The 26,903-nt window shown below is 52.1% G+C and overlaps 1 protein-coding gene across 1 annotated transcript in view; it reads right to left on the reverse strand.

The window, feature by feature from the left end:
• The window catches only part of ALK (ALK receptor tyrosine kinase), a 742,496-nt gene that overhangs the window by 12,181 nt on the left and 703,412 nt on the right, over positions 1-26,903 (reverse strand). Inside the window, exons 15-26 of the mRNA XM_032653286.1 lie at positions 22,835-22,966; positions 21,934-22,078; positions 19,160-19,342; positions 17,806-17,904; positions 17,172-17,324; positions 16,069-16,173; positions 13,903-14,089; positions 13,126-13,216; positions 12,932-12,996; positions 11,392-11,521; positions 5,176-5,273; positions 1,073-1,165 (exon numbers count right to left, since the gene is read on the reverse strand). Coding sequence (XP_032509177.1) covers positions 1,073-1,165; positions 5,176-5,273; positions 11,392-11,521; positions 12,932-12,996; positions 13,126-13,216; positions 13,903-14,089; positions 16,069-16,173; positions 17,172-17,324; positions 17,806-17,904; positions 19,160-19,342; positions 21,934-22,078; positions 22,835-22,966 — 1,481 coding nt within the window. The remainder of the gene's footprint in view (positions 1-1,072; positions 1,166-5,175; positions 5,274-11,391; positions 11,522-12,931; positions 12,997-13,125; positions 13,217-13,902; positions 14,090-16,068; positions 16,174-17,171; positions 17,325-17,805; positions 17,905-19,159; positions 19,343-21,933; positions 22,079-22,834; positions 22,967-26,903) is intronic.

Raw genomic sequence — 26,903 nt, forward strand, 5'->3', positions numbered from 1 at the left:
GCATTAGCAGGGTATATGGTGGATACCAGTGGTAGATGACCGTAGCTGAAAACATTGCTAACTCCTAATTTCCTAGGTACTGCTGTCCTGTGGTAACAGGATGCCATCGGCATTCTTACCCCACGGAGATTGTTTACCAGTTCCGTGCGAGGCCTTCAACGTCTCCCTTATTCTCCAAAGACTGAAAGGTCTACATGACCATCCCTCCTCACTCTACCTCCGGATTAGGGAAGGTGTAATTAGTGACCATGCAAGGGAGTCACTTGCTCAGCTAATGGAGTGAGTCACTGTTGTAAATAATTAGACAAAGAAGAAATGGGAATTCCCTGGCAGTTCAGTGGTTAGGACTCTGCGCTTCCACTTCAGGGCAGGGGGCACGGGTTCAATCCCTGGCTGGGGAATTAAGACCCCCCATGCAGTGCGGCACAGACCAAAAAAAAAAAAAAAAAGAAGAAACTAGGGGTTGGGAAGAGAAGAGTGGGATAAAGTATAATAGAGTATTTTTTTAATTAAAATTTACTTTGTTTTTTAATGTAGCCTTAAGAATATGACAGGGGAAAAGAAATGAAGCTGAGCTAAGTACCTATGGGCTTTGAATACACTCCTGTGTCTCCTGGTGTGAGAAAAGAAGAGCAATGAGCTGGGCCCAGTTTCCTGTCAGTTCTAAGGTGCTCTTGCCTGGGGTGATGGAAGCTAAGCCTGTTTAGAATTCCTGAGTATTGAGGAAAGGGGTTAAGTAACTTAAAGTTTACCTAGAAACGTTTTCCATATCAAGTATCCAGGTTATTCTGTGTCTCAGAACATGTTAGGACTATAGAGTTGGAAGGAGAAAGACAATCTAATTAACAGCTTAGTATCAATTATCGCAGGCAGTGTGATCCTTGAATTAGCCCTTCAGGCATGAGCAATGATTAAGGCTTCCCATGTCCTGAAAAGGAACTTAATGACATTTTAGGTGGCAAGTTGACAAGGCACCAGAGATGCTTTAGGGCACAAGCAGCCTTGTCACACTCTCTTGAGGGGGTTAAGCTGAGGAGGTGAGCTCTGATGGGCGATGGCAGTCTGTACTCACCTGTAGATGTCTCGAGCCATTCCGAAGTCTCCAATCTTGGCCACCCTTCCAGGGCCCGGACAGGTCAAGAGGCAGTTCCTGGCAGCAATGTCCCTGGGAAGAAAAAAAATGAGAAAATGCATTTCCTGATTTTATTCTTGAAAAGATAAATGTATAATACTCAGCACAAGGATCTTCACCTCCAATCTGAAGGTTCTCTTTTCTTCCCTATAGTTCCTTTCAAGGATCTTCACCTTCAATCTGAAGGTTCTCTTTTCTTCCCTATAGTTCCTTTCTACATTATACTTCAGTATGAAAGAAATAGCTAAGCAATTCTAGGTCTCAGAACCAACAGGGAAATGGAAAAGGATTTGGGGAGATGATTGAAATGTTTAATGGGATAATAATAATGAAAATAACTATAATAGGAACTAGAAAAGTGATTGGCCTTTTACTGTGTACTTAAGCATTGTTCTATGTGCTTCATATCTAATTCTCACAACTCTGTAAGACACAAGGTGCTATTATTATCCTTATTTTATCAAAAACACTTAAGCTAAGAGAAGATAACAGAGGGACATAAGAAATGCGTTTGGCTGTAGGCTATTGTTCTGTACAGATTGCTGGTTGGTTTTTGCCGGTTGGATGAAGGAGTATTCTGGAACAGCATAATTTCCATGACCAGATGCAAGTAGGTCAAAGTATTCCCAAATATTTCTAGTTTTATTTTTTAATAAGCCATTATGGTTTTTACATCTGTGATTTTATCTAAAGCCTTTGCTAAGCTGTATGCATCATAGCTATGTGGCTGAAGAATCGCTTCTTTCAAGTTAGAAAGTTATCTTGTCTTCTTAGTTGTTATTCTCCAGATGGCCTATTCTCCCATAGCACACCTGTAAGCCTTGATCAGAAGCTTTCCAAGATTCATCAACTTCTACTCACTAACCCATTCTTTTTTTTTTTTTTTTTTTTAACGGTACGTGGGCCTCTCACTGTTGTGGCCTCTCCCGTTGCAGAGCACAGGCTCCAGACGCGCAGGCTCAGCGGCCATGACTCACGGGCCCAGCCGCTCCGCGGCATGTGGGATTTTCCCGGACCGGGGCACAAACCCGTGTCCCCTGCATCGGCAGGCGGACTCTCAACCACTGCACCACCAGGGAAGCCCCGCTAACCCATTCTTGACATGCATGTGGGGATTAAGGATGCAGCCAGAAGAAGTCTGGAATGGGTTTCTAATAACATTAAAGTCCTGGACGGGGAAAAAATAAAAAGTACTCCTTGGGGGGAACAGGTGGTGTTTTCACATTTTCAGTTGGTTTCATGAAGGTTCTGACCTTTGGCTGAGAGAGAAGGACATGGAGAATAAACAACTGGATAGTATTAAAAATAGGGTCTGGATAGGGCCTCATGGCTTAGGAGATCAGAACAATGGGTCAGGGTGGGAGATGGATGTCATTAATGCCACTGCCCTGATCCAGAAGGTTTAAGTTGAATTTCGAGGAGCAATGGTCCATAAAATGCCCTAAGGCAACCATAAAAGCATAACATATATGACATCAAAAAGAAGAAAAAAATAATAAGAGATATAGCCACTGCTTCTCAAGAGAAATATAGTGAAATAGACCAGGAACAATATTTATGGATCCAGAAAGGTCTTTCCATTGATGTGCAGGGAATGGTTGCTTAAAAAATTGATCTTGAATCTAATGGCAGGAAAGTAAATGTAACATCATAGAACACACCAAGAATTGGTAGAATGACACATTATTTATTGAAATGGCAATAAAGCATGTCCAAAGGAAAGAGATCTAATAGAAAAATGGAAGCATGTGGATCTGGTGAGGGAGTTCCACTCTGAATTCAGCAGGTATGGTTGCATGGGAGTCTGCGAATCTTAAGGCAGACACTGGGTGGAGGAAAGAGAATTAAAGTAAAGCTATTGGGGGAGTGTGCCACAGACCTCAAGCCAGTTAGAAGATGTAAAAGATGCTTTCTTCAAACCAATTACCTCAGAAGACAGCTTTGATCGAGATGGATAATTTCTGCTAATAGTCACCCTTTGCTTATAAAGCAGATCATCTGATACATTATTGATTCAATCTTTGACAATTTCATTTCTCAAAAAAGATAAAAGGAGCAACAAACTGTTACTCTGGGACCTAATTCTGACCTTCAGTAGTTATTTACAGATATGAAAGCCATAAGAATCTTAAGAGAATATGATCCTGTTATCTTATTATCTGTAATAACAGCACTGGATATAGTCAACATGTTATCATGCCTCTAGGAAAGCAGATTTCCAAACGTCAGAGGAAAGATGGATATGATCCCTCAGTCAGAGAATCTGGATGCTTGGTGACTAATGTGGGAGTGGAGATAAAAAGGCAGAAATGGGGACTTCCCTGGTGGTCCAGTGGTAAAGAATCCACCTTCCAATGCAGGGGATGCAGGTTTGATCCCTGGTCAGGGAACTAAGATCCCACATGCCGCGGGGCAACTGAACCTGTGCACCACAACTACTGAGCTCGCATGCCTCAACTAGAGAACCTGTATGCCACAAACTACAGAGCCCACGTGCTCTGGAACCCGTGCGACACAACTAGAGAGAGAAAAAACCTGCACGCCACAACTAGAGAGAAGCCTGTGTGCAGCAACGAAGAGCCCGCATGCCTCAATGAGGATCCCACGTGCCGCAACTAAGACCCGAAGCAGCCAAAAATAAATAAAATAACAAATAAATCTTTTTTGTTTGTTTGTTTGTTTTAAAGGCAGAAACGACCTCAGGGAGAAGTGAAGGGAGAGATCTGAAGTCACCAAGGTGACAGCACATGCTGCTCTCAGATGAGCCCAGATTTAGAGGACGTGGACAAAAGATGGCAAGATGGCTCTAGCCAAGGACTAATTCCAAAAGGAGTACAACCTTGTCATGTCTGAACAACAATAAAGGCCAGAGCTGAGATTTATGGAAAGTTGTGTACACATTAAAAAGGGCAAGAGTAACAATGGCAGGGTTGGAGGAGAACAGAAAGAACGGAGCCTGGCTTCCCTTTTACTTCTGTTATTTCTATCAAACACAATGATCTGCAAGTTGGAAAGGCTGAAAATCAACAGGAAGATCTGAAGATCAAAGTGATGACGTGACAGTCAAAGGATGAGCCGATGTGAGCGTCTCGCCTTGTTTCAGGAATGGGTCTGGGAAGCTAGGCCAGTGTATTTCTTGACCTTCAACTTCCCCATTTTTATTAGGGAAGGAAGCATAGCTCGTTATCTACCTACACGCTTTTCTATTTCTAAACTCATACATATTCTCTCATTTTCTACGTTGTATTACATATTCCAATTATTAGGAACATGTCTTATACTCTTGGATGGGTTAATGAATGTTTATTAGTTCACCAGGTTGTTATTTACTAAATTAGAAGCAAATGGTTAGGAAGAGCTTTGCAAAGAGCCTAACAATCTATTTGACTTTTCAGGTTTCAGAATCAAGCTGCCTGCTGAGAAAGCCATCAATGGCCACATGGAAAGAAATACGCGTCATCTCTCATGTCTATAGCATTACACATGGACTTGATGTGCCAATGCAAACACCATTTAAACACAAGGAGTAGAGTAGAAGAAATGAAGTACAGAGGTGGAGAAAATAATCATTATTTTTCATTTCAGAGTATTTTAGAAAAAAATAATTTATCCAATAAACATTTATTGTGCCCCACTATGTGCCAGTGATATGAAGATGAATCAAACAGGGTCCTTGCCTTCGAGTTACTCATAGTCAGATATGTGAAAATATAAACTCCTTAAACTTCCCTTAAGGAGCCCAGTTTTCTAGATATGGAAACGTTCACATGATCTAGGACTCGACACAGGCAGGAGGCCCTGCAGGGGGTCAGGTATAGCTCATCTGGGTCTCCAGTGCTGGTATGGATGTCTTATGATCCCACTTTACATATGGGCCAGATGAAGCCCTGGTAGAGTGATAACCATCTTAAAGACAAAGCTGAGCCATCCAAACAGCTTTGGAGAGAGACCTATTGTTCTGCTCTGAAGGCGCGATCTGGGCCCCTGAGACATGTAGGGAAGCATACAGAAGGTGGGGGTAGAGCAAGGCCACTTAGACTCACCGGTGGATGAAGTGATTTTCCTCTAGATACTGGCAGCCACAGGCGATGTCCCGAGCCACGTGCAGGAGGTCCAGCATGGCCAGGGAGGAGGGCTGATTCTGCGGCAGACAGAAGTGACCAGCTGATGAGAAGCTCTTGGGGGAGAGAAGATCTGAAACGCTCACTTCCATGCTTTGCTAGGAGGCCACACAGGTGCGCCACCCCCAGGGTCTCAGCCCTGGCTGCACATTCGAAATCACCTGGCGGCTTAAAAAAATGCAGATGCCTGGGCCTCAGCCTAGACCAAAGACTCCATCTCTACAGGTGGGCGCAACATTTACAGGGTCGCAGCTCCCAGGTGAGTGGGGTTGGAGCCCTAAACCACAGGAACCGGGACTGGCAGACGTCCTGCCCCTTTGCATTTTTTCTGCCCATTCTTCCACCTCAATCTTCATAAACATTTGAATCCCCCAAACGTACAAACAGGCCTGTGGGGAAATAAAGGGGGCTAATATTGTTTTAGAAATGCTCTAGTTAAATGCTTAAAAATATTAAAAAAAAATTAATTTTCTTCCTGAAGACCTAGACCTGAAGTGGATTGAAAAAGGAAAGCTTCCAGAAAATGATGGGCAGCTGAAGAGCCATCTCCGGCTTTTCTGCATGATTCTCTTTTGTGCAAAAGCTGCTGCTGTCCCCTCACCCCCGCTGCCCCCGAGATGCACCCCGCCTTTGCCTCCTTGCAGCCTGGTGGAGCCCCGGGAAGTCTTTTCTGAGGGCTGTGCCCTCCTTGGTGTCTTTTAAATTCCTAAACCTCCGAGTCTGCAGCCACACGTCGTCATGCAGTGTCACATTCACTGCGCTCTTCTGTGCCTATCTTACCATGTCCCCAAGGAAACTTCGAGGCACCCGAGGCAGGGCCTTCAGCGTCCCCTTCCATGGTCTCCAACATGACCCTTAGCTCGCTGCTGTGGTTCAGTGAACAAGGGGGTTCGTTGGTTGATTACAGCGGAACTAGGGTTTACCCAGATGCCGGCCGCAGACCAGGGCCTCCCCGGGACTCCTTGGAGAGACAGCAGGGGTCTGGAGGCAGAGAGGCGTTTGTCTAGGGCATATGCTTCAATTCTGGGGGGGACGACTCAGGGAGGGGCATAGTCTCTGCCCATGGACCATTGGGCAGTGCCTTACATGAAACAGAGCAAGTCCCAGGACATGATCTCCTTTGATGCAACATCCCGTGTGGTCGGTAGGGAAGAGAGGTTACCTCTGTATTAAAGATGCGAGGGCTGAGGGCTCAGAGAGGTTCAGGTCACACAGTCAACAGGGTGGAGCCGAAACTGCCCTGAACTGGGCTTTAAGGATCTGGGTTGGGGGAAGTAGGATCCTAGGAGTTAAAACTGAGTTTCTCGGGAGAGCGTGTCCAAGAAGGGCCGGAGTAGCCATGGGCGCAGCGCACGGTACCCAAGTGAATACGGATGCAGCACACAGATGCCGTGAGGGCACATTTCGGTGCTCGGTTGAGCTGAGCTGGGCTTCATCCTGCTCGTCCCTTATTGGCTGTGTGAGCTGGGGCTGACCGCTTTACCTCTGTCCAAGCCACCGTGTCCTGGTCTGTGAAATCAGCATGACACTCTAGGCCTCACTGGATTGTTAAGAGCACCTACAGTCAGAGGCACATAGTGAGTGCTTCATAGAGGGCTCTGCAGTTATGGAGGGGGCTGCTCCTGGGGGGTGCTGTGGGGTCTTGGGAAATGGCTCTTGTGTTGGGCTTCTCCCGGGACCTTGTCAGGCTGAGAAGTACTGGGCACTGTGAGAGACAGTTCCCTTTTCCTGGGGAAAAGGAAAGTAATATATTTCCAAGGGGAATATGCATCCATCTTGCTATAGTATTAGAACAATCTTTTCTCTCTCTTTCTTTCAAATTGCTTTCTGTTCCTGCCAAAGAGGACCCAGTCCTAGCTCCCCCCGGGTCTCTTTGTGTCTTAGCCCCCATCACTCAGGATGCAAGGACCACTGACGTCTCAAATGCTCCATGAGTCTGGTGTGCTACAGGGACTAAATCTTCCCATGCATTCACCCACGGGCTGGGATTATCTGGGCTCCCTGTCTTTGGCTGCTCAGAGCAAATTAACTGCGCCACTAATCAGTCTGAACAGAGCAGACAGTCGGTAACCCATGGGTGTGTGTGTGTGTGTGTGTGTGTGTGTGTGTGTGTGCGCACGTGGTGGGGGAGGTGTGGATGCTGTGGCAAAACCTATACTTAAAACTAGCAGTGCAGAGTGTAGCCAGTGTGCTCAGTGTCATTTCTATCCATCCTGGGCAAAGAAGGACTTGGAACCAGGGTTTCTTCCCCCTATTTGCCACTGAATGCGGCACTTCCTTTGGCAACTCGGGCAGTCATGGTTATGGGTGTAGCCTGCCCAGTACTCAGAGAGAATTTTGTCCAGTATTTCCCAAAGCAGGCTGTGGGATGGAATTCAATCAAACAGGCATGGGAATTCCTGGGTTAAATAGGCTTCTTTATCACAGAAATTATCAGAGTCTTTGCTATACGTTAATGTGTGTTGAGAATCAGTAAGAGAGGAGTCTGCGTGGCTCTGATATTTGCTTGACCAAGGAATTCTTTTGAGCATGTGTGTGAGTGTGTAGCACCTCAGGGTACCAGAGTTCCCTTCAGGGACACTGTTTTGACCAACATCCTACTTTTACATGGGAGAAAAGTCGCCCACTGAAGTGGAATAATTTCTTTGCTCGCAGTTTCTGAGGGGCTATTTCCAAAGGATAATGTATATACTAATAAAAGACAGAATAATATTGATATCTGTTCCTTCCCTAAGTAGCTGCTGCACTTAGAGATGAAGGGTCACAGGACATGGGGGAGGAACTGTTTCACCAAGTGAAAAACAGACTAGGGTTATATTTTAAAATTGACACATATGAGGGTAAGAGGGAAAGATGAAAGGAAGAAGCAAAGAATGCAGACAGGGGACACAAAATATTAAACGTGGCAAAAATCCATTTTGAAAAGTGATGAGATGTGAATGGTGCTGGGCCCTCATATTCCTGGCTCCTGACATGGCCGAGAAAATACCCCTCCACACATTTTGGAGGCGGCATTGGTATTTGGCAATGTTGAAGCCAAAGATGAAAACCTAAGCATTAGTTGCAATCAGAGGTTCTCACCTCTGTGCTGTTCACCTCTGACATCCAAGAAGCCAACTTGTACTGAGCCTCTTCTCTAGAGCCATTACCTACAGGATTACCATGTTCCAAACAGCTATAGACACTATAGCGGTCAATGACCGCCACCTTGAATAAAGAGATTACTGACTCCTTAATGGTCTTTGTCATTATTGATTGAATCAACTGATATTAAAAGACAGCTACTAGCCTACATCTGGCATATATTAAACCCTCAATAAAAATTTGTTCAATAAAGAGAGCATCTGCAAAGTTATTTTGACATTAAAAGGGTCCTTCCTTCTTGAGGAGGTGGGGTCCTGGGACCAAACGATGTTTTCCTCTGTACCCATGAATTTCATTTCCATGACAGACATGGTTGGCCCAGGTACCCATTCTGTCTTCTGAGTCTGTATATCCATCATTACTTCATGTCCTTCTATCCTGATGGTCCATGGAGCCACTGAGCCCCGGGGATGGCAGGAAGTGAGTACAGAGTGCTCGTGTGACTCTGAGTGCCCAGCCGGGTGCCTGCACACATCAGGTCATCATCAGGTAAGCCCGGAGACTCAAGGACTTCAAACAAATGAATCAGGTGGACTTCAGGCCTTTGAATCCAGTGAGCTCCACAGGCTGGAGGCACGACTCTGCCCACCCTCTCCTCAGGGCGTGTATCTCTCCCGGCCCTGATGTCCATCAGCCAGCCCCTCCCTTCTTCGTCATATGTAGGATTTGCTGATATTAGCCCCCTCGGTCCACTTCTAAATCGCGCTCCTTTCTCACAGTCAACCTGACCCCCACTCCACTAAGCTGGACTTGGTGGTTCTGAGAATCATGCAGGACACCTAGCAACCTCCTCCCCACCTCCCCACCCCTTCCACCCACGGCCGGAAGTTGCTGCTACAAACACATTTACACGGGGTCACTCTGGAGGCTGCGATCCGACGTTTTAAATCACCCATCGTGGGCAGTACCTCAGGAACGACCAGCTCACCTGAGACGAGTGGGTGTGTAAAGGGGTAAGGAGGAGGACTGGGGTGCTACCAAGACCTGGGGGCACGGTTGGCAGGGAGAGCCACACAGAAGAGCAGGGTCAAGGGTTAACGGGCAGATTTGGTGGGGGGGATCCCGACCCTTAGAAGCGGCTCTCCCGAGCGGAGTCGACCTTCTGCTGGCTGTGGGCATCCCTCGGGTGGTGCCTGCAGCTAGAGGTCGGAACTCGGCAACAGGCTCCCGCTCTGAGCCTCCTTGGGGTGGCACTGGGGCTGGAGGTGGTGGGAGATATCAGTGACCTGCTTTTCCTTGCTGGTGCTTCGTTCTTTGAGACAACATTCAAATCCTCTTTCATCGTCAAGGGAGAGAGATACCTTTGCCTGCAAGTCCTCGGACTTGCCAAGTGAAGGGTTCCCAGATTCCCTTTACAAGGAGGTCACAATACTTTCTTGTCCTCAAGCCCCAGGAATCTCCAGTGGGAAAGCCAGAGCTATGCCTCTGCCCAAAGTGTGATACCATGTGTTCCCTGTTTGACGTCTGCCAGAGGCACTGCTTCCCAGCACCGCTCGGCCTTGCTGGGTGCTGGTGGGAAAGCCAAGGCTGGTGCCCAGACCTGGCAGAGATGCCTGCATAGCTGGCGGCATTTGCTCTGAACGACCCACCCTCACCTTGGCACTCAGGGCTTCTCGAAGGGGACCATCTGGATAAACAGCACGGCAGGCTGGAGAGAGCATGGAATCAGGATCCACCAGACCTGAGCTCTGGCCCCAGCTCTTTCACTTCCTGTGCACCTCGGCAAGTCACATGACCACCCTGAGCCACTGTTTTCCCGTCTCCAGAATGGGGTGAGATCTGTACCATCTACTTCATAGGGTGATTGTGAGAAACGTGAGAAGTCCGGGGAGGAGGGTGATAATGCAGACGAGGATTACCGTGAGGTGGGCTAGTTCTCTCTGCCCCTCCCCCAGCCCCCTTCCTCCTGCCAGGTGTGCTTAGGTGCATATACACTCATCTTCTCAAGGCGTTAGAGCGGATTCCTCTTAGATGCCGAGAGAGGCCACCCAGAGGCCTGCGGGAACGGTGTGGAGGCTCCTGAGGATGCAGTTTCTAAACTGAGCCTGAGTGAAGGCGTGGACTGGAGTAGGCGTGACCTTCCGAGGTTTCCGCAACCACTTGGGGTCCCCGTGAGGAGAGTGTTCCGTTCTGGTCTTGCTGTGGCAGAGCGGCTGTCGGTCTTTCTCTGCTGTCCTGGGGGTGGGGAGGGTACAAGTCTTCCCCGTGGTTCTCATAGTCCAGTGGCAACCAGAGGAAGTCAGGTCCTAACTCAGGGGTCTGCTCTGCTCCAGTTTCCAGGGTCCGGGCCTCTTGAAGACCCCGGCAGTGACAGGAGTGGACAGCTGGACTCCGGGCTCGCCCAGTGTGCTGTATTTTATAAATGATCTCTGTCCGAGATGTTCTAGCCTAGCCCGAGGAGTTCACGTTGCAGATGCTGAGGTTAGAGGGGGCTGGCTGCCCTAAGCAGGTTGTCTAATGGCCAAGCAGGGCTGGGCGTGGGTGGGTCACTTAGGTTTCTTCACTCCCCCAAGCTCTAGCCCTTTAACCATAACATGTATGCAGCACCTTCCTAAATACCCCAGCACTCTACTTTGATAGTAAAACTACAAGGTCAGGATGTCCACATTTGAGAGATGAGGACAGTGGGGTTCAGAACGGGTGGATGCAGAGTGACCTGCCCCAAGTCAGTTGGTTGAGTGAGTGACACAGCCGGCATGAAAGTCCCCCCACTGTGCTTGTCCCTAGTTTTGGTTTTCCACGATCAGCAGGCCATAAAAATAGATACAGCCTGGAGAAGCTGTTGCACAAGCCTTGCACAAGCTCCCTGGGGCTGGGCTCAGCCATCAGCCACCTTCTGTCCCCTCTCTCCCGCCTTTCCCCCAGATCCGAGCCCACGGACCGACTCCCTCCGTCCCACTGAGTATGTTGCTTCCCAGGCTGCCCACCCTGGCTCCTTCCTCCCCCTGCTCCGTCTCCTGGCACAGCTACTGGGAAAGGCTGGTTCTCACTCACCGGGCGAGGGCGCGTCTCTCGGAGGAAGGACTTGAGGTCTCCTCCCGCCATGAGCTCCAGCAGGATAAATCGGGGCAGGGCTTGCAGACTCACCCCGATACAGCGCACGATGTTCTGGTGGTTGAACTTGCTGCAGAGCAGAGGGGAGTAACCGAATTTAACTGAGCTGAGTCTGGGAAAACCTTAAGTGGGCAAAGCCGGGTACAGCTTTATGCTTTCAGAAGCCACATTTTGTAAACGCTTTCTGTAAATGTGGGAAGCAGGGCTCCCAGGCTGGGCCTAAGCAGAGGATAACCCGGCTGCTGAGCAGCTGGGAGAACCAGAGGGCAGGTCTGGCGGGAGCTCAGCCTGCTTGAAAGAACTTGCTTGGGGGCGAGGGGGTGAGGAGGAACTTGGGTGAGCAGGTGGGGCGGGGGTGGGGAGAGGAGGGCTTCGAGGCTGGGGCGCGGACTGCTGGCCGGGATTCACGTTTGGGGTTTGGGTTTTCAGAGGAAGGCCTCAGGCGGAAGCTGCAGGAACTGCTTTCCCGAGGGACTGCGTGAGACCTGCCAGGTGACCGTGTGTGGAAGAGAACAAGGAAGTGGGCCACGGATCCCACTGTGGACTCCTCATGGGGGCTCTGAGATTCGGGTTTTCTTGCTAACGTGATCCTATTGGGACACGTGAGGCAGCGGGGCCAGGGAACTCCACGTGGGCGCACGCGTGCAGAGGTGACACACCGGGTGGCTGTACACCCAAATATAATGCTGCTTAGTTACTGCCAAGTACGGAGATGGAGCGAGTCGGGTCTCCTTCCATCTACTCTCCTACTTTCCAGGTTTTACTCAATAATCACACACTACATGCTCAGTCAGAAAGTACGTCATTTTTAAAGCGGGAGCTGAGCCTGCTGTTATCCTCCTATGGACCCAGGGCACCACACATGCTGCTCTGGACTCGTTCCACTTCTGTCAAGGGGAGACCTCGGGCTGCCCCAGCCTTCGGGATGTTTGAGGTTCCCCAGTGCACCAGGAGGCCATGAGCCTGGCCAGATCTCAAGGTCCAACATCTGCTGTCAGAGCCCCGGCCACTGAGACTCCCAGTGGGGGGCCCCAGATCCACCAATTGAAGGGTCAGGCCAGCTGGGTGGACCAGGGTGGGCGCCTTCTATCACTTGGAGGCCCATCTCCTTTACATGAGAGCTGAGAGCTGGGGTTGGCGAAGCACCTGGTGGAAGAGATACCTGGAGGAGGATTGTATCTTCTACTGTCAACAACCAGCATGCCCCTTTCTTAAGAAAAGGGGGAAAAGAACCAGTTGGTGACACAGGGATGCGGATTGAAGGTGGAGCGCTATCGATTGGATTCTTTTTCTAAGACAGCCATCTGGGGGCTGGTTCCACTCTGGTAAGCCGTGCTGAGAATTTACAGAGTCTCCTGTTGGAGAGGGAGGGGTATGCTGCAGGGCGATCCTGTCTCCCTCAGAGATGTGCCTGTTAGAAACATCTCGTGTCCCTCACAGGCTTGGGGCAGTGGTGTGGGGTGTCTCCCTGTATCGTTACCTGATGATCAGGGCTTCCATGAGGAAATCCAGTTCGTCCTGTTCGGAACACACCTCAGGCAGCGTCTGGGCACAGAAGGGAGGGTGGGAAGGAGAAGGAGGCTGTGAGCCGCAGAGGTCAGAGGCTTTCAGCAGAGAGCCACACTTACAGAGACCCCTGGCCAAGGTCAGGCCCACAAGGGAGCCGCCTCTTACCTTTACAGCCACTTGTAGGGGGCTCGGGTCGTTGGGCATTCCAGACACCTGACCTTCATACACCTCCCCAAACGCGCCGTGGCCCAGACCCCTGTTCAAAGAGAAGGCGAGATGAGACAGGGGCACATTTAGTGGACGCACATGGGAGCCAGGGGGGTCACGCACACCCTCGAGGGTAATGCCCTCAGTCTGGCTTTGCTCGTCGGTCCTGGGCCTCCATTGCTTTACCCGGCAAGAAAGCTTCCAGGATTCAGGACACTGGCTGGACATTCCTTCTGTGAACACTTACCGAGCCTCTAATATTTGCCAGGGACCTAGAGGGGACTAAGGCTAAGCCTGCCAGGGAGGCTTGTGCTCCCTGGGGCCGGGGGTGAGGGGCATAGACAGCTGGTGGACACCCCCTGGAGTGTGCTTGATGAGTGACAGACACGTGCACAGGGTGCTCTGGGAGCTGGGAGTGGGGAGGGGAGCAAGGCCTGGGGAGGGGCACTTGGGTGGATTTTGAGGAGAGCCCCATTCCTCCCATCTAATCCTCCTCTCATTGTACCAACTCCATGCGTATATGGGGTGTTGAACAAGCAAACACCCCCCCAATGGCCCTGAACACTGAACCTTCTCTCCCTGGGGGGGCTAGGGGGGCTCCGAGTGGTGGTTCTACTGGCTTATTGCTGCCGGAGGAATTCGTGGTGCAGGGATGACATCCGGCCCCCTGGAGCTCTCCCTTCCCTGCCTCCCCCACACCCCACCCTGCCCCCCAGGACAGTGATGGGCACTCACCGGATGAGGGTGATGTTTTTCCTGGGCACCTCCTTCAGGTCACTGATGGAGGAGGTTTTGCCGGCAAAACAGTAGTTGGGGTTGTAGTCGGTCATGATGGTGGAGGTGCGGAGCTTGCTCAGCTTGTACTCGGGGCTCTGCAGCTCCATCTGCATGGCCTGCAGCTCCTGGTGCTTCCGGCGGTACACTGCAGACACATGGAGGTCAGCGCAAGGTGGCCCGGGCCAGGCAGCCAGGCCACCTCCTCCAGGAAGCCTTCCTGGATCTCCAGCTCCTCCACAGGGATCTAAATCTTTCCATCACACTTAGTCATACGAACAAAATGATTACAGATGTGAAAGCGTACCTTTAATCGAAAGATGAAAGTAAATGTAAAGCTTAAAATCACATGAATGGAAAACATTTATTGTATCATGCGGGGCAGAGGCACATTAGTTTGGGTCCTCTGAGAAGCAGACCCAAGACAGGATTCAACAGGCAAGGATTTTATTAGGGGAAATGCCTGTGAGACATAATTGGGAGGGAACCCAGGAAGGCTGGGAAGCCACCATACTGTGTTGAAAGTCTGACCCCATGTGAAGGACAGGGTGAGGGAAGGTGGAGCAAAGACCCTAGATGGCCATTCAGTCTAAAGAAGTTCCAGCAAGGCTCTTGCTAGGTTCTGGATCCAAAGTCGGCCGTCAGAGGAGTCCCATGTCTCCAGGAGGCGGCCTGCCTTAGCAGCTCTGCTCTGCCCAGGCGCTGGGTGAGGGAAGCATGGCAATGGATTTGAGAGTACAGCTGGGGTTCTTGGTCACCTGTGTTTCCTACAGTTGAAGAACCGCCAAGCCACATAGCTGGAGACCGTCACAGAGTGAAAGGTCTCTAAACTGGGTCTAAGCTGGTGCCTGAGTTCTAATTCTGCCTTTGTTACTTACAAGCTGTGACACTGACAAGTGACAAGTGACCTCTTTGGATCTCAGTCTCCTTCTCTGTAAGCAGGGACAATAACTCCTGCCCTGTCTCTTAAAGCCCCACTCCCCGTCCCCTAGGTTTGTGATAATGAAATGAATTCACCAACATAAAATGGTTTTGGAGGGAATTCCCTGGCGGTCCAGTGGTTAGGACATGGTGCTCTCACTGCCGGGGTGTGGGTTCAATCCCTGATCAGGAAACTAAGATCCCACAAGCTGTGCAGTGCCACGAAAATAAACAAATAAAGGAAGGAAGGAAGGAAGAAAGAAAGGAGGAAAGAAAGGAAAGAAATGGTTTTGGAAAGTTCTAAACAGCTTTCCCAGTACAAGTGACCACTATCACTGTTACTACTATGTGTGAGAACATTCTATATATAAGGCAGACTCCATGGCAGGTGATTCACAGGGCGGGGCCGGGGCAAGTGAGTCAACTCCTGTGCGCTCAGTTCCTCCGCTGTGAAATATGCCAACCGTGATCATAGGGTTCTTTGAGGGTCTGGTGAACTAAAATGTGTCAGTCACCCACCGTGTGGTAAGCGTGCAACCAGTTAGCTCCCGTCATCCTGCCCTTTGCAGGATGGCATCGTGGGGATCACATTAGCTGCCACCTCCCTGTCCCCGCCAGATTCCCTGCCCTCGAGCGGCTGGCCTGAAAGTGCTGTCCGGAGCTGAGCCTTTCCTTCTGCTTCCCCTCAGGTCCCTGCCCACCTGTCCCGGGCATTTCCAGCAGGAAGAGCCTGGCTGGACCATGCAGGGCCCTCTGCGACCTGCAGGTCAGCACCCCTTGGCTCACTGGCCTAATTGGAAACACTCAGAAACCAGCTCTGCATTCTCTGCATGGAGTGGGGAAGGGCGGGCTGGAGGCGTGACACAGGAAGTTAGCCAGACTAGAAGAAGCCCAGGTCTGATGAGAGCTGAAAGGGAGGCCTGGGGTGGGGCTGACCTTTAGCGCTCTGAAGAGTGCCCCCTCCTTGAGCAACCAGGAGGCTATGCACAGGGCTGAGGTTCAGAATCATGGGCTCCTAGGAACCAGGGATGTGCAGGGGGGTGGAGTGAGGGGGCCTTCTGTTTTGGCTTGATGCGGGCTGCCCTCATCACTACCCACCCAGAGTGAAACCTCAGCATCCATGGCACAGCCTGAGATGCTATCCCGTTCTGCCAGATCTGCCTTCCCTGCCCCGCTTTGGAAGTGCTGGGGCTCTGGGACACTCACCGATCATGATGCCGGAGAAAGCCAGGACGAGGGCGGCCACGAGGGCAGAGGTCACGACGGACAGGATCAGCGAGAGTGGCAGGTGGGGCTCCGGGGTGGGCGACACTGTAAGACAGGTCCCCACGGGGCACCAATGACCACACGGATTCTCCTCTGAGCTGGCCCCAAGTCAGAAAGACCCTCCCCGGCCTTGGACACCTGGACCACCATCCTTTTCAGAGGACCAGGGCATGAAGCAGGTTTGTCCTGGTTTTACAACTTTCAACAGTAGCTTTCGTGGGGAGGGAATATGTGAAAGGGATAAATATCAAAATCTGGACATTGATCCAAAACATCAAATGTGCATGACAGGATGAGGATGAAAGGTGAGCCAGCAGCGGCTGTAGAAGAGATTCAGGCGCCTTAGATGACTACAAGCTCAGTACGACCCAGCGACAGAGTGTCCCGGTCAGTTAGACTGTAGAGGCTGAATTGATTCTCTGTCCACGAGCGCACCGGGCCCAGCGCATGGGAGGGAGGGCCCGGGTGCATGCTGGCATCGACCACACCGAGGCACCGTGCCTGGGCCTGGACACTGCATTTCAAAAGGGACGTTGACAACTGGAACACCAGGATGGGAAGGAGGCATAAACCTGTGTCCCACATGAATGGATGGAAATAAACGGGTTATTTAATGTGGAGAAGACTTGAGGGGGAGGACGGCAGCGCTGTATTCAGATGCCATGCCTGAAGGGCCACTGTGAGCAGGGAGCCCAGGAGTGGAAGCTGGAAGGAATGGGTCTGGCGCTGTGACTCCCCGATGGGACGCTGTGCCTTAAGAGTACTGAGGTCCCTGGCGCTGGGGTGTCCAGTGGAGATGGGCCGGTCCCCTGGTGGGGATGTGGGGGTCACATCCGGGATTAGGGGTGGGACTAGGTGACTTGCGACTCCTTCCTGGGCCGTGACCCACCTTTCACACACAGGTCCCTCTACCCATCAGCAGAGCACTGATGCTGGAGGCAGACAGGGGTGTCAGGAAGTTTACAAAACTGCATCTGAGGTGTCCCAGAACCAAAGAAACCAGCTGTGGCTCAAGCTCTGGGCTCCCTCCCCCACCCCCTTACCTATGCAGGAGACGCCGTCCTCGGCCAGCACTGTCCCGTGGTCACAGAAGCAGATGACCCTGTGGCTCTCGGGGTCCAGGTGGCACTCATCTACCTCACAGTGGCTGCAGTTCAGGTAATGCTTAATATTCACTTCCCCGTGGCCCTCCATCACTGGTGAGAAGGAGGGAGGGTCAGCCTCGGGCGGAAGCTGCCCTGCACCCCACCCCCAGGCTCTGCGCTCAGTCTCTAGCTGGTCAGGGTGGGTTTTCTGGTTCCTGCTCCTACGTCCCATTGCCGCTGGGAGTGCTGCCTGTGCAGGAAAGTCCACAGCACATCTGGTGAGGGGAACTCAGACAGAGGACAGGCAGGCAAGTGGGAGGGTCCACACGAGGGTCACTTAGGTTGGTACAGGTACCGGGCCTATTACTGTTGCATTTTCTAGGGCTGGCCAGTCTTCTCCTTCTGTGTCCAAATCAGACCACGCATCCTGATTTCCAGGAAACTTGGTGAGATGACCACTAAGTAGACTTGCCTGCAAGGGACCCACGATCACACCTTTGTGTCCTGGACTCACATCAGTAGCCCTGGAATTTTAGCTGGGAGGGAGAACTGGCTTAAGGAAGCTGGTTCCGCCACCTGGCAGAGGGGGTACCTTTTAAAGCCGGGGTGTACAGGATGCCCAGTGGATTGATGAAGGAAACCCCATCCTCCCCGTCCATCTCGGGGTCATTGTTTGAGGCTGCATTGCCACCTGTGGCAAACCAGAGGAGAGTTTAACGCAGAGAGGTGGGTGCCCAAGTCTGGACACACGTGCGCATCAGCAGGGCAAGCAGCGGGGTCAGGGAGGGGCCTCGAGGGAGGGGCCTCGAGGGCAGGGCGGTGGGGAGGGAAAGGAGGCTCAGGGCACAGGGGCTGCACTTGGGACTCGGCTCAGTAGAAGCCTGGTGTGTGGGCCACTTTCTCCTCCAGGTCCTGGCCAGCTCCCGCTGGGGGGTCTCCACCACTCTGCTGGGCCCCCCCCAGGAAGCAGTCCGTGTTAGCAAGAGTCGGAAGAGTTCTAGTCTCCCCGGGCTGGGTTGGCCCCTTGGCCCCTCTTCCAGGACTGGCCGGGCAGTAGCACCGAGGAGCGGCTGTCCTGTCCCATCCGGTCAGGGTTGGGGCAGCGGGGATGGGCCCCTGTGCCTCTAGGCTCCTGTCCCTCCTTTCAGTGGGGGTTGGGTTATCTTTGGGCTCCTCCCCTTGGGCTCCTCCCACCCACCCTCGGCTTGGAAAAGAAGAGCATCTGGTCAACACAAGCATCTCACACACAGCGTAAAGCAAAACACAGACAGCACATCACAGCGCGTGCATGCATTGTGTCCTAGTCTGTGGGGATGCTTCTCAGCTTCAGAAGGCTCTTCTGCTCTGCTCTGAAACCCAGAGGAGAGAAGGGGCCAGGGGCCTGCTGCTTGCTGAAAGGCTGGGCTGGAACTGCCCGCAGCTGCCCTCAGGACAAGCACCCATCAGCAGGGGGAATGGCGCCCTTCTGGAAGCTGGCGGGCTGGGGCAGGAAAGGGAGTGTGGGGAGTCCGTGAGGCCAGAAGCTGCACACCAGGCCCTCAGGGAGCGGGCTTGGCAAGGACTCGGGCCTGGCCATCCGAAGGGAGGCACGGGGTAGAGGAGTCTGGCCTCCAAGGCTCTCAGGCCAGTGCGTCCTTGGGGGAGGCCCAGAGAAGAGGCTGGGAAGCCAAAGCCCCTTTATCATTGGCTTTGGGGGAGATCAAGAATCATACGGGATCTTGATGCTGTCCTATCGAAACCTCGAGGCAGGATGCTGGCTCGGAAGCCAACACCCTGCCTCTGGCTCGTGTGGTGGGGCTGGGAGGAAGGCGTGCACGGTCACATTACTGTCCACACTGGGGGTGGGCCGGGGGCGTGCAGGCAGGGGCCAGGGGGCGGACAGGGAGGTGAGGTGCCTAGGACTAAGTGGGGAGGGCAGTGACACCTTGAACGCGAATCATCTTTACCTATATATCCTCCGCCTCCTCCACCTGAGGAGCACCCCCCTCCACCCCCTCCGAAACCCCCTCTGGTCTCCCACCCCCACTTCTTCACGGCCTGGGGGCAGGAATGTCCTCCGGTGGCACCTTCCAGCAAAGACTTTCCAGACCAGAGCAAGGAAGTGTTATCATTCCAGCCACCTCCGCCACCTGTGGGAAGAGACGGAGAAACGCCTAGGTGAGGGTGCTGGCTGGGTTCGGGCAGCTGCTGGGCCTGGCAAAGGAAGCGGGGCTCTGTGTCTTCGAGGGGTGCTTGCCCCTGTCCAGTGCCCAGGGGCCCTGTCCTCAGTGGGGCCTGGGGCCTTCAGAGTCCACGGCCGAGCGTGCCCTTTGCCCGAGGGAGAGCTGCTCTGGCCACAGTCGGGCATGTCCCGATGGGAGCCCCTCGTGCCCCAGCTTCTTGTCAGGCCTCTGGCTCAAGAGCCCTGCAGTGTGCTCGGTGAGGGACGGGGGAGGTGGAGGGGACAGGCTGCACGACTGCTAAACTCTGCCTCTGCCTTCCCTCTATGCCTGCCAACTCCTGAAGCGCCCGGCCTGCGTTTCATTAACTGCTTCCCATCTCAAAGAACCGGGACCAACTGTCAAAACCCTGCCGAGGTCACGGCAGTGAAATTCCTAGCAGGAGCCCTGGATTAAGGCACCAAATAACCCAAAGTGCTTTAATTGTCTGCTAGGCAAGAACTTCCCCGGTCTGAGACTTGGTTTCCTCACCTGTCACTTGGAGATAATGAGACACCTCATGGGGTGGATGTTAGGATCAAAGAAGACAGGGTGTGTATGAAATATTTTACAAACCGCCAAGTGGAGGGATCGTTGGTCGTTTGTGAGTCAGGACACACACGGGCAGAAGGCCTCACGCTCTGAAGCTCAGGCAGTGTCTTGCCTGCCTGCTTCTAAGGAGCTGCTCCGAGGTCAAGAGCAAAGAGAGCTGTGGGCGGAGGTGGTGATGCTCTGGCTACAGTGGCGGCAGCTGGAGCTGTGCTTCCCAACGCCTGGGCCTGCTCTGAACTCTTGCAAACGAAATGCTCTTTACAGAGCTAGGTTGAATGTAACTGTATCTTAAAGCCACAGGCAGACCACAGTACATCTCTCCTGAGGCCCTGGAAATTCCAGGACGCCCACCTTGTCTCCCCATATCGTTTTGTGTGGCATTTCAAGAGGCAGTTTACTCCAGAAGACCCCAAAGCCCTTTCTGCTCCAGCAGACGCTGGCAGGTGGGAACCAGGAGAAACAGCTGTGCGTGTGTCTGCTGGAACCGTAAGGGTTAACCTGCCCGGAAGGGTCCTCTGGGAGAACTTGTGGCCAAGGTTCTTCTGGACCCAGAAGGGGCAGCAGAGGGACGTCTAGGTGGGGAAAGCTGCAGACAGGGATGACTATGGTGCTAGAAAGAGGGAGACAGGTTTTAGGAAATGAGGCTGAGGTCAGGAAGAAGCTTGGGTCTGGAACAGAGACAAGCAGAGCTGAAATGAGGTCCTGGACAAGTCGTGAGGACCTTCTGTCAGCTTCGGAAGCTACAGGACTCCAAGTGTTTGGCCTCCCTTTGCCAGCCAGAGGGTGGGTATGGGGCCAGTCAAGGTGGTTGATGTCACGTGGTGGAGCGAAGGCCCCTCAGCACCGTTAGCCGGAAGTGGGCTCTGCTGGCTATTCGGGGCCGCGAGCTTAGTGAGTAAGTTAGGATGAGATGGGCCTGATACCAGGTCTGCCCTCCTGCCCGGAGCACCCTACCCTTGCGTCCTGCACAGTCCCCAGCTAAGTTGGTTTCCGACCCCCACTCTATCTTGCAGCCTTCAAGCAAATGTGTGGAAAAGAAAACGATGGGCGTAAAAATAAAAACAGCAACAACAGTGTTTTAAAAAACGGATTAAGTATGAAACAGTTTGGCCATCTTGAGAAAATAAATCCACCAACTTTCAATGAGCTCGTTGACTCTTCTGTAAAATGAAATGATATGTTTGGAAAACCCTACAGGACTGTTTTGAAAAGCACATGTATAATAGATGTGGAAGTGCTTTGTAATTTATTACATGCTGGACGGATGTAAGGGGCACTGTGTCACTGCGGTAATTCCTCGCTGTGACCGCTTCTCCTCTTTCTTCTAGCTCTCTCTCAATTGAAGAGAAAGTCTGAGTGTTTATTTTAATTAATCTCAAATCTTAAATGCCTTCAAAAATCCTCCCTCGATCTGACTGTGGAAAAAAGAAAATACAAAGAGGAATGGCTGACTTCGGAGGAATCAGAGAATTCACATCCCCTTTGGTGTCTGCCCTCGATTTCTGCGTTGCCGGCTCTCATTAAGGAGACAGAGAGCCCAACCATGGAGATTCCAGAAAGAGATTTTCCAGCAAGGAGATGTGTGCACTGGCAGCCCGGGGCCCGGAAGCACAGAAAAGCCACAGGGGCCCGGGGGCCTGACTCTGCCCAGATTCCTTTCACCTGCTCTCATCCAGTTGCATTTGGTAAAACCCGGGGACGGTTGGGTTGGCGGCCAGACTGCTGCCGCCTGCCTCATTTTCTCAGTGACCTTCTGCAAATCCAAACCCCTTGCTGGCAAGGGGGCCTCTGGGTCCCCAGCGTGTGGCCTGCCCTTCCTCTCTTGATCCCGGTACCAGTATCCAGAGCTCCCAGCATCTCAAGGGCCAGCGACTAAGGTGCCCACAGGTGTGTGATGGCGCCCGGCCGAGCTGAAGCTCACACAGTCCCGGGAGAATGTTCTGGGAGAGGGTGGGCTTGCAGCGGTTTACCTGCGGCTCCGGAATTGCCATTCAGCCCTAGAACTGAAGAGTTATTCTCCAGTCTCTCTGGGTGGAACGTGTCTGTCTTGGCTCCGTAGGCCCTGCCGCCACCGCCGGCCGCAATGATCAGGGGCACTGGCACTCCATCCTTCATCTGCCCAGGGGAGACATTCAGAGATTGAGAAGCCGAGTGGGGTTCCCACTCTGGAGACCCCTGAGCAATTTAAAGGTGGCCGAGTGTTTGCTGGGCAGTGGGTGACATCTCAGGGGTCTGAGGGCCCTGATCTCATGTTACAACAACCCATCAGCTCTTCCATCCCCTCCAGCCCCGGGCTCGTGTATTAGTCCAGGTTCAGTACGTGAAGCAAAAGCACTAGGAGATAGAAATGTTTCTGAATACGAGGAGGCTGTTTCTACAGCCCCTTTCCTGAAGTTCCTCTCTAGCCTCAGGGGTCTGGCAGCTGGTGTGCAGAAGCAGGTCTCTCTCCTCTCCTTCCTCTCTCCTTCCTCTGCACACTCAGGGGTCTCTGCTCTGATCCCCACAACTTCAAGATTAAGCCCTCAGCATCACCGTCCCTGCAGGAAGACCCAGCAGGAAACCTTTGCCTATTTTCGATGACATCAGAAAAGTCCACCTTAGGACAGAGGAGGGCACAGTGGGACCCTCTGGGACTCTGAAGCAGGATGGCAAAGGTCTGCGTGGTGAAATCCAGCTGGCATATCAACATGAGAAGGGCCTGTCCTTTCCTGGACGGACAGGGAACCTTATATTCCCTCTGGGCCTCGGTTTCCTCAACTTTAAATGGGGCTAAGAGCACCCGAGGTGCTTCATTCCCAGGTCTGTCCTGAGGATCCAACACCAGGACACAGAGAAGGCGCTGCCCTGGGGAAGCTGGCACCCAGACCTCACCTTAAATACGTAGGTGGCTCCGCCCCCTCCGCCGCCCCCTCCTGCCCACTCGTGCACACTTTTGTTCACGTGGATTTCTTCTTCTATCACGTTGTTCTCTCCAATGCAAACTTTCTGGATTAGTTGGTTTGTCTGGAGAAACAAAAAGCACTATGTTTAAAGATAGGGTCTGACGATCTCTCAAATAGTTTGCCGTTGAATTGAGGAGACAAAAACTACACACAGATAACCGTCACTCTGGGCAGTATTGGAGAAGGACCACAGGGACCACAGGGACAGCTTAGAAGAAAATGCATGGGAAGTTGAGGAGGGACGGTGAGGCTTTGTTGCTGGACTGGTGATCAGGGAGGACTGCCTGGGGGAGGTGGCATTCACTTGGGCCTTGAAGGATAGGGAGATTTTTAAACACTGAGAATGGGAGAAAATTAGGACATTACAGGGGAGGAGATCGGCATGAGCCCAGAGGGAAGGAGGTGAGCGTGGTATTCGGGGGGAAAAGTATAAGGAGTCTCTCTGGCTCAGAAAAGTCCATCTGAGGACAGAGAGGTGGTCCAGGAGGACCTGTTAGGATCCTTTGGATTCTGAAGAGGGGGTGATAAAGGCCCCATGGGGTAAGACAGTGCTGGCGGGAGTGTAAATGGGAGTGGGTAGAGGGAACCTAACTGGACAGTCAGATCCTGGACAGAGGCCTTGAATACAAACAGAGAAGGAGCTGGACTTCATTCTCTAAGCAGCGAGGAGCCACTGAGGTTTTTTGAGAAGTTGCAGTTTGAAGTATCTTGTAAAGAGAAGAAAACAGTGGGAGGCCAAACTCGGATTTTATTCCACCTGGTGTGGGCCCAGGCATCTGGGAGTCTCTGGGGACATGCTGGAAATTCCTGTGACCCAGAAGCCTGGAATCCCTGAATAAAGAGGGCAGCATTTCAAGAACAGCCACCTGCTTGTCGGTCACAGCAGCTGAGACGAACTCTCCACGCGTTGGCCTGACCTTGGAGGAAAATGACTGCTTTCGCTTAACAGAAAAAAGGCCAACAAAACATCAAACTTTCATCGAATGTTGCTGTGTAACCAGCCAGTGGACATGGCAATTCATCTTGAGCCACTCCTTATGCTAAAGCACTCAGGGGTGCCGGGAATGAGCACTAGAGAAATTTCCAGATAAATAGCTGAGATGCAATTTGTTTTATGGCATTTTGGATTTAATGATGGAGATAATTTGATATGTTTTAGAGAGGATTTAGTGTGGGTGGAAGGGTCTGAACTGCTACTGTGGACAGCTGACATTTCTCCTGTGTATGTGCAGTGCCATCCAGGGCTGGGGCGGGGGCCGAGTGGCATGGAGTCTGCTGGAAGGAAACCCTGCCATCCGCTGTCTGGGGAGGGCCTGAGATGCAAGGGGCATGCTCTGAGGGCAGAGCCTGGGACGGGGCATGGAAACGTGTGCTGCCAGCTAGGCAGAGCAGGGCACAGAAGACAGTGTCCAGTCTCACTTCCTGACTGGAGCTTTGCTGGGCCATCTGTCTGGATCTGTCCTCCTCTATTAACTGGAGAGCTGTGGGACAGCCCCAGTGGCCCAGTGGTTAAGAATCGGCCTTCCAATGCAGGGGACGCGGGTTCGAGCCCTGGTCGGGGAACTAAGATCCCACATGGCACAGGGCAACTAAGCCCGCGCGCCACAACTAGAGAGAAGCCCACGCGTCGCCACGAAAGATCCCACGTGCCGCAACTAAGACCCGATGCAGCCAAAAAGTCTAAATAAATAACTAAAAAAAATTGGGGAGCTGCCCAGTGCGAACCAGTGGTGCTAAGAAGGTCCATCCCCTCCGACCACGCTCCCTTTCCTCCTCTCCTCTGCCTGGCAGCAGTGGGGCCCCCACCCCTTGGGGATGCCCTCTTCCCTTGAACGGAACTTGCCGATGGCTGGAGATTGCTGGAGGGAGCAGTTGGGCTGCAGGATGGCCTTTGTCTAACTAGAGCCCAGCGTCAGCGCATTCCCCGCTGCCCCGGCGGCTCAGGTGTCTCCTTTGAATGGGGCGGGGGGAGGGGAACAGTTGATTCGCTTCTCAGTCTGCATCTTGCTGGGTCCACAGCTGCATTTGGAGGAGCTGATCACTTTTTCACGATTCGCTTTCTTGACCTGACTTCTGGAGTCTCCTCCTACATCCCTGGCTCCCCCCTCCCCGCCTCCTTTGTTGGTTCCTCTTTCCTCCATTTCTAAATGTTGGGGGTCTGCAGGGTTCAGCCCGTGGTCCTCTCCATCTACACCACTCCCTAGACAATCTCAACCTGTCTCAGTTTATGCTGACCTCTCCTGGATTTGCAACTCCTTTCCAGACCTCTCTCCTGAACTCTAGTGGCCTGTCTTCCTTGTCCACAAGCAGCCTCCACTTGGCCATCTACCAGATCAGTTGAGCTCAGTGAACCTGCTCCTTCCGCAGCGGGCCCCAGCTCTCGTGAAGGCAGCTCCCTCCTTCCAGTGGCTCGGGCACAATTCTTGGATTTTATATTCTAAATACACCCAGAATTCAGCCGCTTTTCACCACCTTCACTGTTACTGTCTTTATCCAAGCCACCATCATCTTGCCTGGATTAATGCAATAGCCATTAGATTCATTGCCCCCGACTCCTCCCTTGGGCCCAAGTGGTCTGCTCTCCACATTGTAGCCAGAGGAGCTAATATGCAAATCGCTTCAGGTCACTATTCTGCTCAAAACCGTCCTATGGCTTCAGTATGTTCTTCTGATGGCCTGACCCGGTCCCCATCACCCCTCCCTCATCTCTCACCTACTCTCCCTCCTGTTCCACCCACTCATCCTGGCTGTTCCTTGAGCACACCAGGCACTCTCCCGCCTGGGGACTCAGCCTCTGCTCTGCCGGAGTCCCCACTTATTTTCCTGGTTCAGTCCCTCAGCTCTTTCAGGACTCTGCTCAGCTGTCTTTTTCTCGGTAGGCTTCCCTTCACCACTCTACGATTGCAACCTGCCTTTGAACTCCAGCACACCTGACTCCCGTTCACCCTACTTCTATGCACCCTAACCCTGTCTCTTTTGGGTGTCCTGAGGAACTTACGTTTACTGGTTATTGTCTGTTTGTCCCTCTTCCCCTGGAGTCAATGTAAGCTCCATGAGAGCAAAGGATCTTCCTTTTGTTCACGAATATCTCCCCAGTTTCTAGAACAGTGACTGGCGTGTGGTAGGTACTCAATACATATTTGCTGAATACATTTGAAAGACTTGGGAACTGGGTGGGTGTGGGCTGGCCCTTCACAATACTTGCCTTGTGAGTGATGGTTGTGGTGGAAGCTAACATTTAGACCCATGGTTTTGCTCACCTGGGGATGTTTGGAAATGTCTGGAGGCATTTTTATTGTCATTTCTGAGGGATGCTACTGGCATCTTGTGGGTAGAGGCCAGGGATGCTGCTAAACAGCCTACAGTGTACAGGACGGAGAGCAATTCTTTTCCCCATGCCCATGCTATGCCCGACCCGACCAGCAGAGGGGGGGCTGCTCTCTGTCCCTGGCTTCTTTGGAACTTCCCTGGCACATCCAAGGTTTGAGAGCAAGTAGGTTGATTAATAAAATGATAAAATGCAGCAGTCCAGAGGAAGTAGATTACAATTGAATTAAAAAAGAAGGACTCAGTCCTGTGAAAAGACGTAATTGATGACAATCCAATCAAGTAAAAGTTCCTTCCGGAAGTCAATGCAATCTTTCTGCTTAGATGGAAGAATTACATTAGCACTCAATAAATTCCTGTGAAAATTACAGCGGCTTGTAATGTAATGACTTAACACTTAACAATCAGGTTGGAAAGTCCTGATTATAGTTGCTACATAAAAGAGTCCAGACATTTCTCACGCACAAAGTTGCACGTGCGCAGCTTACTCCTGTTGCTTGGTTTTCAGCCTCTAAGGTGGGGTTGGGGGTAGGGCACATACTTTACTCCTGGCTCCCAGCCTGGGGCCTGGCTCTTAGGAGCCTTGAGGTTATTCTGTGGAATTGAACTGCTTTCTCATAGCTCTTGTTCCCACACCTGTCTTCCAACTCTGCTCTTGAATAAGTTTCTGG

Source organism: Phocoena sinus, chromosome 13, assembly GCF_008692025.1.
Source record: "Phocoena sinus isolate mPhoSin1 chromosome 13, mPhoSin1.pri, whole genome shotgun sequence".
Classification (NCBI taxonomy): Eukaryota; Metazoa; Chordata; class Mammalia; order Artiodactyla; family Phocoenidae; genus Phocoena; species Phocoena sinus.